This window comes from Rhincodon typus, chromosome 9 (assembly GCF_021869965.1).
Source record: "Rhincodon typus isolate 14 chromosome 9, sRhiTyp1.1, whole genome shotgun sequence".
Classification (NCBI taxonomy): Eukaryota; Metazoa; Chordata; class Chondrichthyes; order Orectolobiformes; family Rhincodontidae; genus Rhincodon; species Rhincodon typus.
The window spans coordinates 75,999,193-76,012,310 of NC_063340.1; the positions used below are offsets into that span (position 1 = coordinate 75,999,193).

The 13,118-nt window shown below is 39.1% G+C and overlaps 1 protein-coding gene across 2 annotated transcripts in view; it reads left to right on the forward strand.

Moving 5' to 3' along the window:
- Positions 1-7,028: 7,028 nt before the first annotated feature.
- LOC109921936 (baculoviral IAP repeat-containing protein 6-like) overlaps positions 7,029-13,118 on the forward strand; it is a 36,638-nt gene continuing 30,548 nt past the window's right edge. For both annotated transcript variants that reach the window (XM_048601460.1, XM_020521972.2), the window contains exon 1: positions 7,029-7,234. In XM_048601460.1, coding sequence (XP_048457417.1) covers positions 7,032-7,234 — 203 coding nt within the window. In that variant the 5' untranslated portion in view covers positions 7,029-7,031. The remainder of the gene's footprint in view (positions 7,235-13,118) is intronic.

Below are 13,118 nucleotides of genomic sequence, written 5' to 3' on the forward strand. Positions count from 1 at the left end.
AGAAAATTTGATATGACATTTGTACTAGATTGAACTGTAGCCATTTTAAAAAATACAGACTAGGGTCCATCAGCTAGGTCAACCCATAAACCTCTATCATCCATTGGCCAGGCTACCAAACTTACTGCATATCATTGTCAGTGGGCCAAATCTGAATGGAATGTGCCAAATTGCTCAACATTTCCATTCACCACTTAGAAGCCTTTTAAATGAGCACGTCAGAATAGAGTAGGCTTTTAGCCCCTCAAGCCTGTTTTTGGCATTTCTTCATATCTATGACCTAACTTCACATCCTCCCAACCCCAACCCCGTATCCATTAATACATTTGAACAAAAATCTGTCACTCCATTTTAACATGTACAATTGATATAACCACTTTCAGAAGAATTCTACAGTTCTATCTTTTTTTTTTAAGAAAGAGAAATGTAGAGAGATTTAACATGGGAATCTCAGTATGGGCTTGAACAGCTAAAGACAAGATACCAATAATAGAACAACAAAAATTGGGGATGCCAGCCAGACTGAGAACTGAGGAGATCTAAGAATGTTGAGGATCTAGAGGATATTGCGCAGATAAGAAGGGATGGAGGATGGAGGAATTTAAAAATGAAGTTGCCAGTTTAAAACTCAAGCCATCATTAGACCAGGAATCGACATAGATCAGCAAGCACACGTGATAGGTTACAGGGCCTTGGTATAGGTTAGAATAGGGGCCAGCAGAATTTAGAAAGGAAGGACTGTGGCGGTTCAAGATAAGTAAATGATTGCTGGTTACTGTGTAAATGCACTGTGGTCTTAATGAGTACCTCAGAAGGGGAACAAATTGGAGGAAAATAGAAAAATTTCCAAGTGTAAAATTCAGCATAGTTTCTAAGATGGTGATCCTTTAGGGGGAAATAATGTTATACCTCTGCTACTTCAAATACGGGTAAAGATGTTACTGGCTCATTGTAAACCTGCATTGGTCTGTAAAACCTGCAGTTAATGATGCACAATCATATTACTGCACCCAAGGGAAAGCGTTTGTTTATGGGAGGTCACTTATTGAAATAAACATCTGCAGAAGAACATCTTGCAATCTGTATCTTTGGTTTATATGATCTTGTTGGTTGGTACAACTTTTTTTGATTTTCTTGGTCTCATGCCTTGAGGTAATATAAGCAAAGTCTGCAGAGGCACGGTGAAAATCATTAACTTTTTATTTAAGGAAGTAATTTAACATTAACAGCATCTAACTGGGACTTCATCTTGTCACAAGAATGCAAGAGAACATGACCATTTCATGTGACACTGCATCACTTCATGTGACATAGTTATTTTAATTAACCTGTTTGGATATTTTGACATACTTCTGGGACAGGTGGAACTTGTTATGTCTTCTGGTCCAGAGGTAGGGGCACTAACACTGCACCACAAGACCCTAGTTCATGTGATGTGTGCTATGTCTCACTTGAATATCATGCAGTCACCCTTTAAATGACATTTTAGTGTAAATCAGAAATAATGTGTTAGGTTCAGACTTCACATTCATGTTTGCTGAGATTGAGGAGATATTTCCGCTAAACTGGAATGGATTGACAAAGGAAAATAATGGCAAAATTAGAACCTTTTAAGGGCATCCTTCCTGGTTTGGTTTGTGTAAAATAAGCAGGTTTAAAGCATCTTTAAGATTGATGCAGTGAAAGCTCAAAAGAAAAGACATGCTCAGCTATTGTGTTTGCATGTCTTCTGCATGTCCAATATTGATAAATTAGTGTTTAGCTTTTCATTACGCTATAGTTGTGGCAGAATAGCCATTTTCACTCAATTAAGTTGTATTGAAGGTGTTAAATGACTTGGAAAGGGAATTTAGTGCTGCTCAATATTACCTATTTAATGCGCCATTAGGTGTAGCTATTCTTGCATTGAGCATCTCTGTATATCAAAGGGGGAGAATTGGAAATATTAAGCAACATTAAATCGTGCCTGCTGCTCCTCACTTTGAAGAAAGTACATAAGAATCATATGAATTCATACCAGATTATGGGCAGTTGGTTCAACAACAGCCGGTATGATTTTGCAAGTATTCTGAAAGAATCCACATGTGATGCCATAAAGTATGTTCATGCCCACGTGAGATTAGCTGTGTAATGGTGCATAAAATGTTCTTGTAGCCTGCAATTATTCATTCATTTTGTAATGGCCCTCAGCGGCTTTCATGGAAATCCTTGCCTTTGTGAGCCAACCTGATCTACATATTAAATTGTCAGAATTTTTAAAAAATTCTCCTGGTTGTGGAAATGTCCCAAGACTAATTTAAAATCGATGTTTTTTTTTTCTGAAGAAAGTGTTTCGATGTCAGGAAGCAAACCCAAGGCTGATTTTGTAGTATACCAGGTGAATAGGGTCAGGAACACTGGAGAAAATAATATTGCAGTGTAGTGCAGTACATGTGTGTTTTTATACTTGCTTGCTTCACCGCTGTGCCTTGAGAAAAGTAATTAAATTTAACGCTGTTTGTAAATCCTATTTGCCTTTGTTATACATTATCAAGGGCGTTAAGCATAAGATGAGTGGGTGCAAGAACAAAAGGACAAAATTATAATGGTGTTAAAATAAGGAAGTCTTGCCAAATCAATTCAAGGCACCAGTCAGACCACACGAGAAATACTGAGAGCAGTTTTGGTCCCCTTGTCAAAGAAAGGTATACTGGCATTAGAGGCAGTCCAGAGAAGGATCAGTAGGTTGATCCTGGGCATGAAGGGATTTTCTCATGAGGGGAGGCTGAGCACATTGGGGTTCTGTATACTAGATGGAGTTTAGAAGAACAAGAGATGACTTTATCAAAACATGCAAGATTCTTAGAAGGCTTGAAAGGATAGAAGTGGAGAGGTTGTTTCCCCTATGGGAGAGTCCAGAGCCAGATAGCATTATTGATTAAATAATATCATCTATTTTTTTGAGTGTGTTCTGATATATTCTGTTCTAAGCTTTCAGCATTGGTACTAAATATTAGGATTGGAATAACTTTTGTTACTAAGTGGTAAAGGATGGTCATCGTACTACATGTCACATGAACAGAATCAGACAGCTTCATTCTAACTATTAATTCTTTGAGGTGGACTGACCAAATGAGAGAGGCATTTGAGATGGCATTATTTGAAAGGTTAATAATGACATCTTCTAGCATTGAAGCATGCTTTAGAAATAGCTCAACTCACCCATTATGTGTTTCAGACAATTCTTGACACTACTGCCAGATTATCTAGTTCAGACTATGAGTTATAATTTATCTGTTGAAAAGCAAATGTCATTCTTTGCTAACTTATGGCCATAAGTTCAGGATAAATAATTTTTAAATTCACTGGGTTCATTGATGTGCCACTAATGTGGGATTATAATGTAGGAAACTGAAGAGTCTGGTGCATCTCTTGATTCACCCGATTATGTGTCTCTTTCACTTGGCATAAGCTGGTATATATGATAGCTTTTAAGATACTTTGCATACTGAACCAGAGAGTGAGGGATAACTTCAAATTCTCAGTGGGTTATCAGAGATGTCCATGGACCTCCTTGTTAGAAACTTCCAGATGAGTTAATAATCAATTATTAATACTGGCTGGTATTCTTTCTTGTCAATCTGATAGGAATGCCTAAAATAAATTATAAAAAATAAATTTTTCTATGGGTGCATAACTTGGTTAGCAGAATGTGTATGGCTTCTGGCATCCTATCAGACTAGATAATTCAATGCAATTTTCAAGCTTTGGACAGAACAAGTTCTGGGAATTGCTCACTGGAGTTCATTTTAAAATTTTTTGCACTTTGCCTCTTTTAAATTATTAATGATACTTGTGATGAGAAGCAAGATGAAATCTGCCGTAGGTGAAGACTGGAAGGTCTGTCTTTTCTAAAAATAAACTTGATGACTTCTTTAAAAAAGACCCATCCTATTTTTCTCTCACTCCCCTTAATGATCTATGTCCGCAGGATTAAATAACAGAAGCATATAGGAAACAATGGTCACAATTACTTGATGTCATGTTTATAGTGAGCAGGGAAGGTGCTTCTGAAGTCAAATGACCCCCAAAAAAAAAAAGACAAGGCCCAAAAGTGGAGACACTGTTCAGTCTGATTGGCAGGACTTTAAAAGAATTTTGTAGTTCTGCTTCCCCCCTGGTCGGTGGCAAGTGAGCAGCTTGGTCAACAGGCAGAAAGTGGCCCACCTGTGGCAGGAGGCCATTGCTGGGGAGTCATGGGGACCTTGCCCGACAATCGGATGGGATTGTTGAAGGGATCTTGGCAATGTATTGTGTGGGAGAGAGACCGCTCTTCAGGCCAGGGGTTCATTGAAGACTTCCTGAGAAGAGCACACTGGTGCTCCTTCCAGTTCATGAGGAAAGGTGAAACATCCACTTACTTTGGGGAGCTCGCAATCCCCACTTCATAATGAAGTTTTCTCACTTGTGGAAATCTGTACAGCAATAGATAATGCCAAATCTGACTCCCAGTTATCGGAGCCAAGTTTAGTTATGTTCCACCTCTCCAACAGTTTGACATTTGGATGCTGTAATATTTGGTGCCATAAAAATGTTGACAACTATGTTGCATTCCAAGTATTTTACTGTTAAATGCCCCCAGCACACTCCAGTCTTTCTCTACCAAAGCCTTGATATCTGAAAATCCTTGTCACTTTTCTTCCTTTTCCTGTCTTTAAATGTGATGACCGAAACTATTTATGATGGTGATAGATCACAAAGAATCTGTATGCATTTTTGGTCTGCAGTACATTTCTATTCCACATCTGTCTTGCTCAGTAAGCACTCAGTAGATTTTGTAATGGACTGATGTAACTCTTTTTGTTTCAATGTTCAAGGTAGGATTATGTAAGCAGATTTTTTTAAATGAGAGGCAGGTAGTGATGAATGTTAACAACAAAGCTGCCAGGAAAAACTTAACTATACTAGATAGTGGTTTAATATCCACTGTATGCGCCTATCTCTATTCCTTTTAAAGTTATCTCAAACAAGACTGGTTTTATATTGTTTCATACCTATACATTCAGACAACAATGTGTATGATGCTGGCAGTAAATGGTGTGTAAGCAGATGTAGGCAAAAATATTGCAACATTAATCATAAATGTTAGTGCTGTTAAGTAATTGGAATTTTTCCAGATAATTGAAAGGACATGGCAGTTAGAGTACATTAAAGCACTACAATATAAATGCAGATAGTGTTCCATGCTGCACTATATCATTTATAAAAAAAATACGTTTATGTAATTAATTTGACTTTAGTGAAAATCTGAGTAGCCATAATTTTCTAGTTAGTGTACAAGAGAAGTGACCCAGTTAAAATTTAAAATTATTGCCTTTTAATCCCTCCCCAAAGGACCGTACAAGCAAAACTATTTCTGCTTCTTTTCTATTAGAAGTGAAAGTAGTCAGGGATAAATAAATTAGGGATGTAATGCAGAGTTTGATGAACAATATTTTTACAAACGCCTTCATTTAGAATTGACAACTTTCATAGAAGGACCTTGCAACTTTGAGAAAATGTTGATTAAAAATGTTGCTGTTATAGAGTCATAGAGATATGCAGCATGGAAGCAGACCCTTTGGTCCAACACGCTCATGCTGACCAGATATGCTAAATAAATCTAGTCCCATTTGTCAGCATTTAGCCCATATTTCTCTAAACCCCTCCTACTCATATACCCATCCAGATGCCTTTTAAATGTTATTGTACTAGCCTCCACTACTTCCAATGGCAGCTCATTCCAAACACGCACCACCCTCAGTGTGAAAACGTTGCCCCTCAGGTCCCTTTGTCCCTCTCACCTTAAACCTCTATAGGGTCACCCCCTCAGCCTCGAGGGAAAGTAGCCCCAGTAGCCTCTCCCTGTAGGTCAAACCCTCCAATCCTGGCAACATCCTTGTAAATCTTTTCTGAACTCTTTCAAGTTTCGTGCCATCCTTTCTATAGCAGGGAGACCCGAATTGCACGCAGTGTTCCAAAAGTGGCCTAACCAATGTCCCGTACAGCCGCAGCAGGACCTCCCAACTCCTATAGACAATGCACTGACCAATAAAAGCAAGCATACCAATGCCGCCTTCACTATCCTATCTACTTGCAAATCCACATTCAAGGAATTATGAACCTGCACTCCAGGGTCTCTTTGTTCAGCAACACTCTGCAGGACCTTCCTATTAAATTTATAAGTACTGTTTGAATACTTTAAGTATTTTTAGGTGCTAAATTGTGTAGCTTTTTTTTAACGAAATTTGAGGTTTCGTGTATGAGCAGTACTTTCAATGTTAGTGGTGACAAAGGAGTTGTTATCTGCCATATTTTGGGCAACCCCTTAGCACAGAACACTGCTCCTTGATTTGTATGCTGGATATTGACATTTCCATTAGCACTGTTAAAATTGGCGCAAACCTGTTGTTTTTTGTCAGAATGCAAAAATAAAGTAAAAATAGTTTCTATGGTGTTTTTTTTACAGACTTATTTGTTTCTGTCTAATTTCTGCCCTTATTATTAACTGACTTACATTACAATGAGAGTTAGGAACATCAGTCCAGTAAAATGGTTTAGCACTTGCAAGTCTGAATTTGAATCCATCCTGAACTATTGGGTTGGCAGCCTCATTTGTGATGGTCAAGCAATGTCCCCAACCTGGTAGGCCCACAAGTCAAAATTGTTTAAAAAACGTGCACAGTTTCTCAGATGCCATAGGGTGAGCAATATACAAAGTGAGGAAAGTTACATTTGTGTACTTGGGGGATCGCCTTCTAATACTGGGAGAGTTTAGAATGAACATTATATCTGGCCATATAATTTCCCACATTGGACTATAGCTGACACAAATTATCTCGGATGTAAAACTGAGAAATTCTTAGGGAAAGAAATTATATTATGTAAGATATATGTCAACTGATTTGTAATTTCTGATGGCTTATTTTGAAAGAAGACCCATGCTACAGTTTTGCATTGATGTGGGTTGCTTTTAATTTTAACATGTCCCTCATTTCCCTACAGTGCTTGACATGGCCAGGCATGTTCCTCTGTATAGATCTCTGCTGGAGTTGCTACGTGCCATTGCTTCATGCATATCCCTTGTGCCTCTTCTTCTGCCTTTGTCTGGTGATAACAGTGAGGAGGATGACGAGCATTCTGAAACACAGACTTCTGTTGGCACTTTACTAGCAAAGATGAAAACGTGTGTGGATACTTACACCAACAGATTAAGGTATGTTCTGGCAGTTGATGATAACTAATGTTTTGGTGGTCCAAACTGATGTCAACATGCTGTTTTAGGGACCCTACTGCCATAAATTTGTTTTACCTATTTCTCAATATGGCCAATCATATGCTTTCTTTATATTAATCAAAATATCAATCAACCAGATTGTGTTGTTAAATGCAAAGTTGTTAATATTTTTATTAAAAAACTGAATCAGTGAAGGTGCAAAACCAGTTAACACTAAGCTTGTAACATGAAAATATAATTGTTTACCCCTTTGAATAACTAAAAACACACACGTGCACACGCACACGCAAACGCACGCACTTGAAAAAGGGGAAAAGCAGATTTCTGTTTGGGAAGAAATGCTTGGCTAATGAGTCTTAGTTCTTGAAAGCAAAAAGGACAAGGTTTGAGCAAAAAAGAATCCCCCTCGTCCTCACGTAGAACCAAAAAAGAATCCCCCTCATCCTCACGTACCACCCCACCAACCTCCGGATCCAACGCATCATCCTCCGACACTTCCGCCATCTGCAATCCGACCCCACCAAAGACATCTTTCCCTCCCCACCCTTATCTGTTTTCCGGAGGGACCACTCTCTCTGTGACTCCCTTGTCTGCTCCACACTGCCCTCCAGCCCCACCACACCCGGCACTTTTCCCTGCAACCGCAGGAAGTGCTACACCTGCCCCCATACCTCCTCCCTCACCCCCATCCCAGGCCCCAAGAAGACTTTCCACATCAAGCAGATGTTCACCTGCACATCGGCCAATGTGGTATACTGCATCCGCTGTACCCGGTGTGGCTTCCTCTACATCGGGGAAACCAAGCGGAGGCTCGGGGACCGCTTTGCAGAACACCTACGCTCGGTTCGCAATAAACAACTGCACCTCCCAGTCGCGAACCATTTCAACTCCCCCTCCCGTTCCTCAGACGACGTGTCCATCCTGGGCCTCCTGCAGTGCCACAACGATGCCACCCAAAGGTTGCAGGAACAGCAACTCATATTCCGCTTGGGAACCCTGCAGCCCAATGGTATCAATGTGGATTTCACAAGCTTCAAAATCTCCCCTCCCCCTACCGCATCCCAAAACAAGTCCAGCTCGTCCCCGCCTCCCTAACCTGTTCTTCCTCCCACCTATCCCCTCCTCCCACCTCAAGATGCACCCCCATCTCCTACCGACTAACCTCATCCCGCCCCCTTGACCTGTCCGTCCTCCCTGGACTGACCTATCCCCTCCCTAACTCCCCACCTACACTCACCTTTACTGGCTCCATCCCCGCCTCTTCGATCTGTTTGTTTCCTCTCCTCTATCCATCTTCTTCTATCCGCCTCCCACTCTCTCCCTATTTATTTCAAAACCCCCTTCCCCTCCCCCTTTTCTGATGAAGGGTCTAGGCCCGAAACGTCAGCCTTTCTGCTCCTATGATGCTGCTTGGCCTGCTGTGTTCATCCAGCCCTGCACCTTGTTGTCTCGGATTCTCCAGCATCTGCAGTTCCTACTATCTCTGATTCAAGGTTTGAGATGTTCAGATGGCTTTTGGTCTGACATTCTGGCATGTGTAGATGATTGACACCAAACTTAAGCAGCTCTCTCTGGGATCTTGGCAGATACAGCTTGCTTGGAAAGCACAAGTATTAAGAAGTCTTACAGTTGCTCTTCTGCAGGAGAGTCAAGATTCATTGCAAGAGGTTTTTTTTCAGAAACAGGAGAGCTAAACTGGGAACTCTTTCCCTTCAACAGACTGATCATGTAACCATATCTTAAGCATGAGCTGCAACTTGATCGTCATAAACCCAATAGGGGGTCAACATTAAACAAGCAATATCAGAAGCACATGTGATGTCATTTTTTTTTTACTAAAAAAAAATTCCATTGTACATTGTTTGACCTCTTTAAAAGAAACCAATGCAGGCATCTCCAGTCCTTCAAACTCAGAACTTTACTCACAAAATATTAAATATGAAGCCATCATAACATTATCATAATCCTTCACCCCAAGGCCTTCATCCTTTGTCTACCCACACTCTGTTCTCCCTGCCAATTCAGCTAAGCAAAAGCCATCGTATTTATATTATCTGTTCCACTTCTCCTTAAAGAAACGGTACACACTTGCAAAATGAGGTCTATGTGTATTGTCCAACAGGAGAGAAGCAACCACTTAGCATCATGGCATCAGTACCTAATTGTTGCCGCCTGTCCCTCACTCCTTTTTCCTGCTCTTAAAGGACTGACTGTTTGTTTGTTGAATTTGAAGAGCATGCTAAACCAAACATCTTTTTCAAGTATGGTTTCAGAACGAATGCTGAGACGCTGCTTATAGATGAAGTAAGAATAAATTGTTATTGATACGACTTGCACTCTTCCCACCTCTGAATTTTACATGAATGGCTTTTTAAAACAAACCTAGTTGTCAGTATTCTAAGCCAATCAGGGAAGATTTAATTTCTTAATCTGACATTTTCCAAGACTAAATGTTGGACTGGAATGAAAATATTTTTCTTGTTTGACCTGCCATATCATGATGTTGCTTGTGTACCTATCCTATGTAACAAAACAAATTCATCATAAACTACAGGATGATTTGCTTGCTCTTTTCAGCAGATGTTGTTCGTATTTTAAGTCGTGTGTGATAAGAGTTTTTGTTTGACGATTGGACAACATGTTTATGAATATAGTGGTATGTTTCCTAACTTGGAGGGAAAAATAAATCTCGGATCACATTGTTTTGTTGTTGCTAGCTGGAAGCTATTGCATTTACTTACAATAAATTCTATTTTACGAAACTGTATTTTTGACATTTCATTTGAAATGTACACTCCAATGTACACTCATTACAGCTAATAACCACTAAGCTTTTATCTATTCATTAAGACCGATGAGAGTAGGAATATTAAAGTCATGACTTTATTCTTTTGCTCTGTACCATCATGCATAGCTCTGTAGGAGAGGTTTGTTTAATCAGTCTGCTGTTTAGGAGTTCTTGTTCAAGTGGCTAATTTTGCAAAGTGAGAGTACAACCTTTTAGAGCACCAATGAAAGGTGGGATTTGGGCTTGAGTCCTGTGGGAATCAACTGTCGCTCCTGACTTCACTTCCTATTTCATTTGTTTGTTCTTTTGCGTTAATATTGAGCTCTTATTTCCCATTATCTGCTGGCTGCACTTGACTCAAAAATGTAGCTTCTGACATCAGTCATGAAAATATCAGTGACATGTTGGTCCTCCTAGCAATTTTTCTAGCTGAATCTGTTTAAAACAGTTATGTATCACTACAGACTGGGGTAGTTGATTCATTTATAAAAGATGATTTTTTAAATAATTCCTCATGCAAATCGCATTGTAATGTTCACCTTAATGATAATTGTTCATAAATTGACTGTTTTAACTATAGAATGGTCTTGGTTTAAACAAGGATTTTCTAAATCGAATATTATATTTTTCCTCTGACTGCAAGATTGTCATAGTCTGGCTTTCCCATGCCCAACACCACACAAAATAACTTATTTTCTCCAGTGGTTGACATTTGGCAGAAAGTGCTCATGGATTTTTATATGACAAATCTTTTTACATGTAGAGAGGTTGTTAACCAGAACAGCGATCAAAATGTTACAAGAACAGAATATTAGTTATATTAGAAATTGTTTCTCATGGCAGAGCATTGATAACTGAAGTACACTCATTTAAGATGATTGGCACTGAACCAGAGAAACTTTTTATTGTAAACTCATCAAGTTGCAACCTGGAATGCTTTGCCTGAAAGGATGGTGGAATCAAATTTGATAGAGAATTGGATAAGTATGTGAGGGGGAAACAAAATTGCAGTGGTCTGGGTGAGTTCAAGGAAGTTGGATAAATTAGATTACAAAAAAACTGAGAGGCATAAGCCAAGTGGCCCCTGTGCTCTCTTTCTATTCCTTCACTTGTTTAAGATCATTTGCTCTATTTACAGAAATGATACACTTTTACAAACCACTTGCATTTGTAAAATTCAATTTCCATGTATGAATTCATTTCTTTTCACTTATAGTGCTTTAACCTATTGTTTGAATTCAGCAGTTGTGCTTTACAAAGATATTCAGGTGCAGGGAAGTTCTCTTGCACCACTGGCTTTGCTATAAGTTTGGGAATTGTATGCATTGCCCTATAGTCTCCTCCATTATGGTGAACCAGTCAGATATTCTAAAGTTTAATTTTAACTCATTCCATTCAGCTAAATAACTGTTAAACTGCAAGTATGCTTCTTAATTTTAGATTTAATAAATAAGCATAATATAACAACAATATTTGTGCAGTGAGCATTTATGATTTAAAGAAAACAACGAAACTCATGTTAAATCCTATGTTCTCAGCGCTGTAAGTGATATGTGACAATTATATGAACAAAAAAGCCCGCTCTATCCTGTAGCTTTTACATACATCATAGAACATTACTTCATGTTGTGGATAACCTCATTTAGTGTATCCCTTTGAGTTTGTCTTTTCAAGATGACTCATTGGCTTTTGCCCAATCTTGCAATGTGCAGGGTATTTCTGTCCAGTTTTCCCCAGCATCTGAATGAGTAGGCTCTTGCTGGGGCACAGTTCAGTCAGTGTTAACAACCTTTTGTACAGTGAATGATAAATCTTTGATTCACACTGAAGCTTGGAGGAATATGTAGAAATACATAAAAGCTGCTGGAAACACATCTGTGGTCCCAGCAATTCGAGGTGACATTTGATCTCCGTTCAACCAAATGATTTTAATTGCATCAGTGATTCTGTCCCCATAATCCTTCAACCCCTTTTTCTTTGTTTATCTGTGCAATCTATTTTTAAATGCTGCCATAACTTCTTCCTCAGCCACATTCACTGGAAGTGAATTCCAAAATTTTGCAACTATATGTGTAAAGAAGTTTCTCTTGCTTAAGCTAAATCTTATGTTTTTATTCTTGTATCTATGGCTGTTTGTGTTAGTTGATGAACTGCAAGAAAATGCTGTTTCTAACTATCCTAGCCCATTCTCTCAAAGTTTTAAACACCCAATTACGTTTTGTTATATTCTGCGCTGTTCCTCAAAACTGACGTAAATCTAGTGAACATGTACAGTGCCCTTTCTGAAACCTTGATATGCAAGCATAACAATTATTTAGGAATGGATTTGGAATGTCGACCTTTATTGTGAGGACTATGAAGTATAAAAATAGGAGAGTCTTTTTACACTTGGAAGGGTAGAGTACAATGTACAGTTTTGGTCTCCCTATTTAAGGAAAGATATATTTGCATTGGAAGCAGTTCAGAGAAGGTTCACCAGATTGATTTCTGGGATAAATGGGTCTTATGACGGAAGGTTGAGCAGGTTTGTTGTAAATTCATTAGAGTTTCGAAGAATGGGGAACTATCAAAAAAAGTAGGGTTCTGAAGGGGCTTGATTGGGAAGATGCTGAGAGGATGTTTCCTCTTGTGGGGAAGGCAGAACTGGTGAAAAAATTTCAGAGTAAGAGGTCTCCCATTTGACATGGAGGTGAAGAATTTCTCCTGAATGTCATTTGTTTTTAGCATTCTCATCCACAGGGAGCTTCAAGGCTCTGTCATTGTCTAACTTAGTCTTGAATATATTGAAAGTTTTTGATCAATAAGAGAGTCAAGGGTTATGGGGAACAGGCAGGAAACGTGAGTTATGGCCATAATCAGATTAGCTATGATCTTACTGAATGGCAGAGCTGGCTTGAGTGCCTGAAGTCTACTCCTGATCCTATTTGTATTTTATTCCTCCTCCATTGTGAATCACAGTATTGTACGTTGCGCTCCAACTATCTTAAGATTTTTTCCAGACTCTTGGCTTTGTCACAAGACAGAGTACATGAATTCCATTAGCGTTTTACAGTCTCACCCAATGCGAAATGCTCC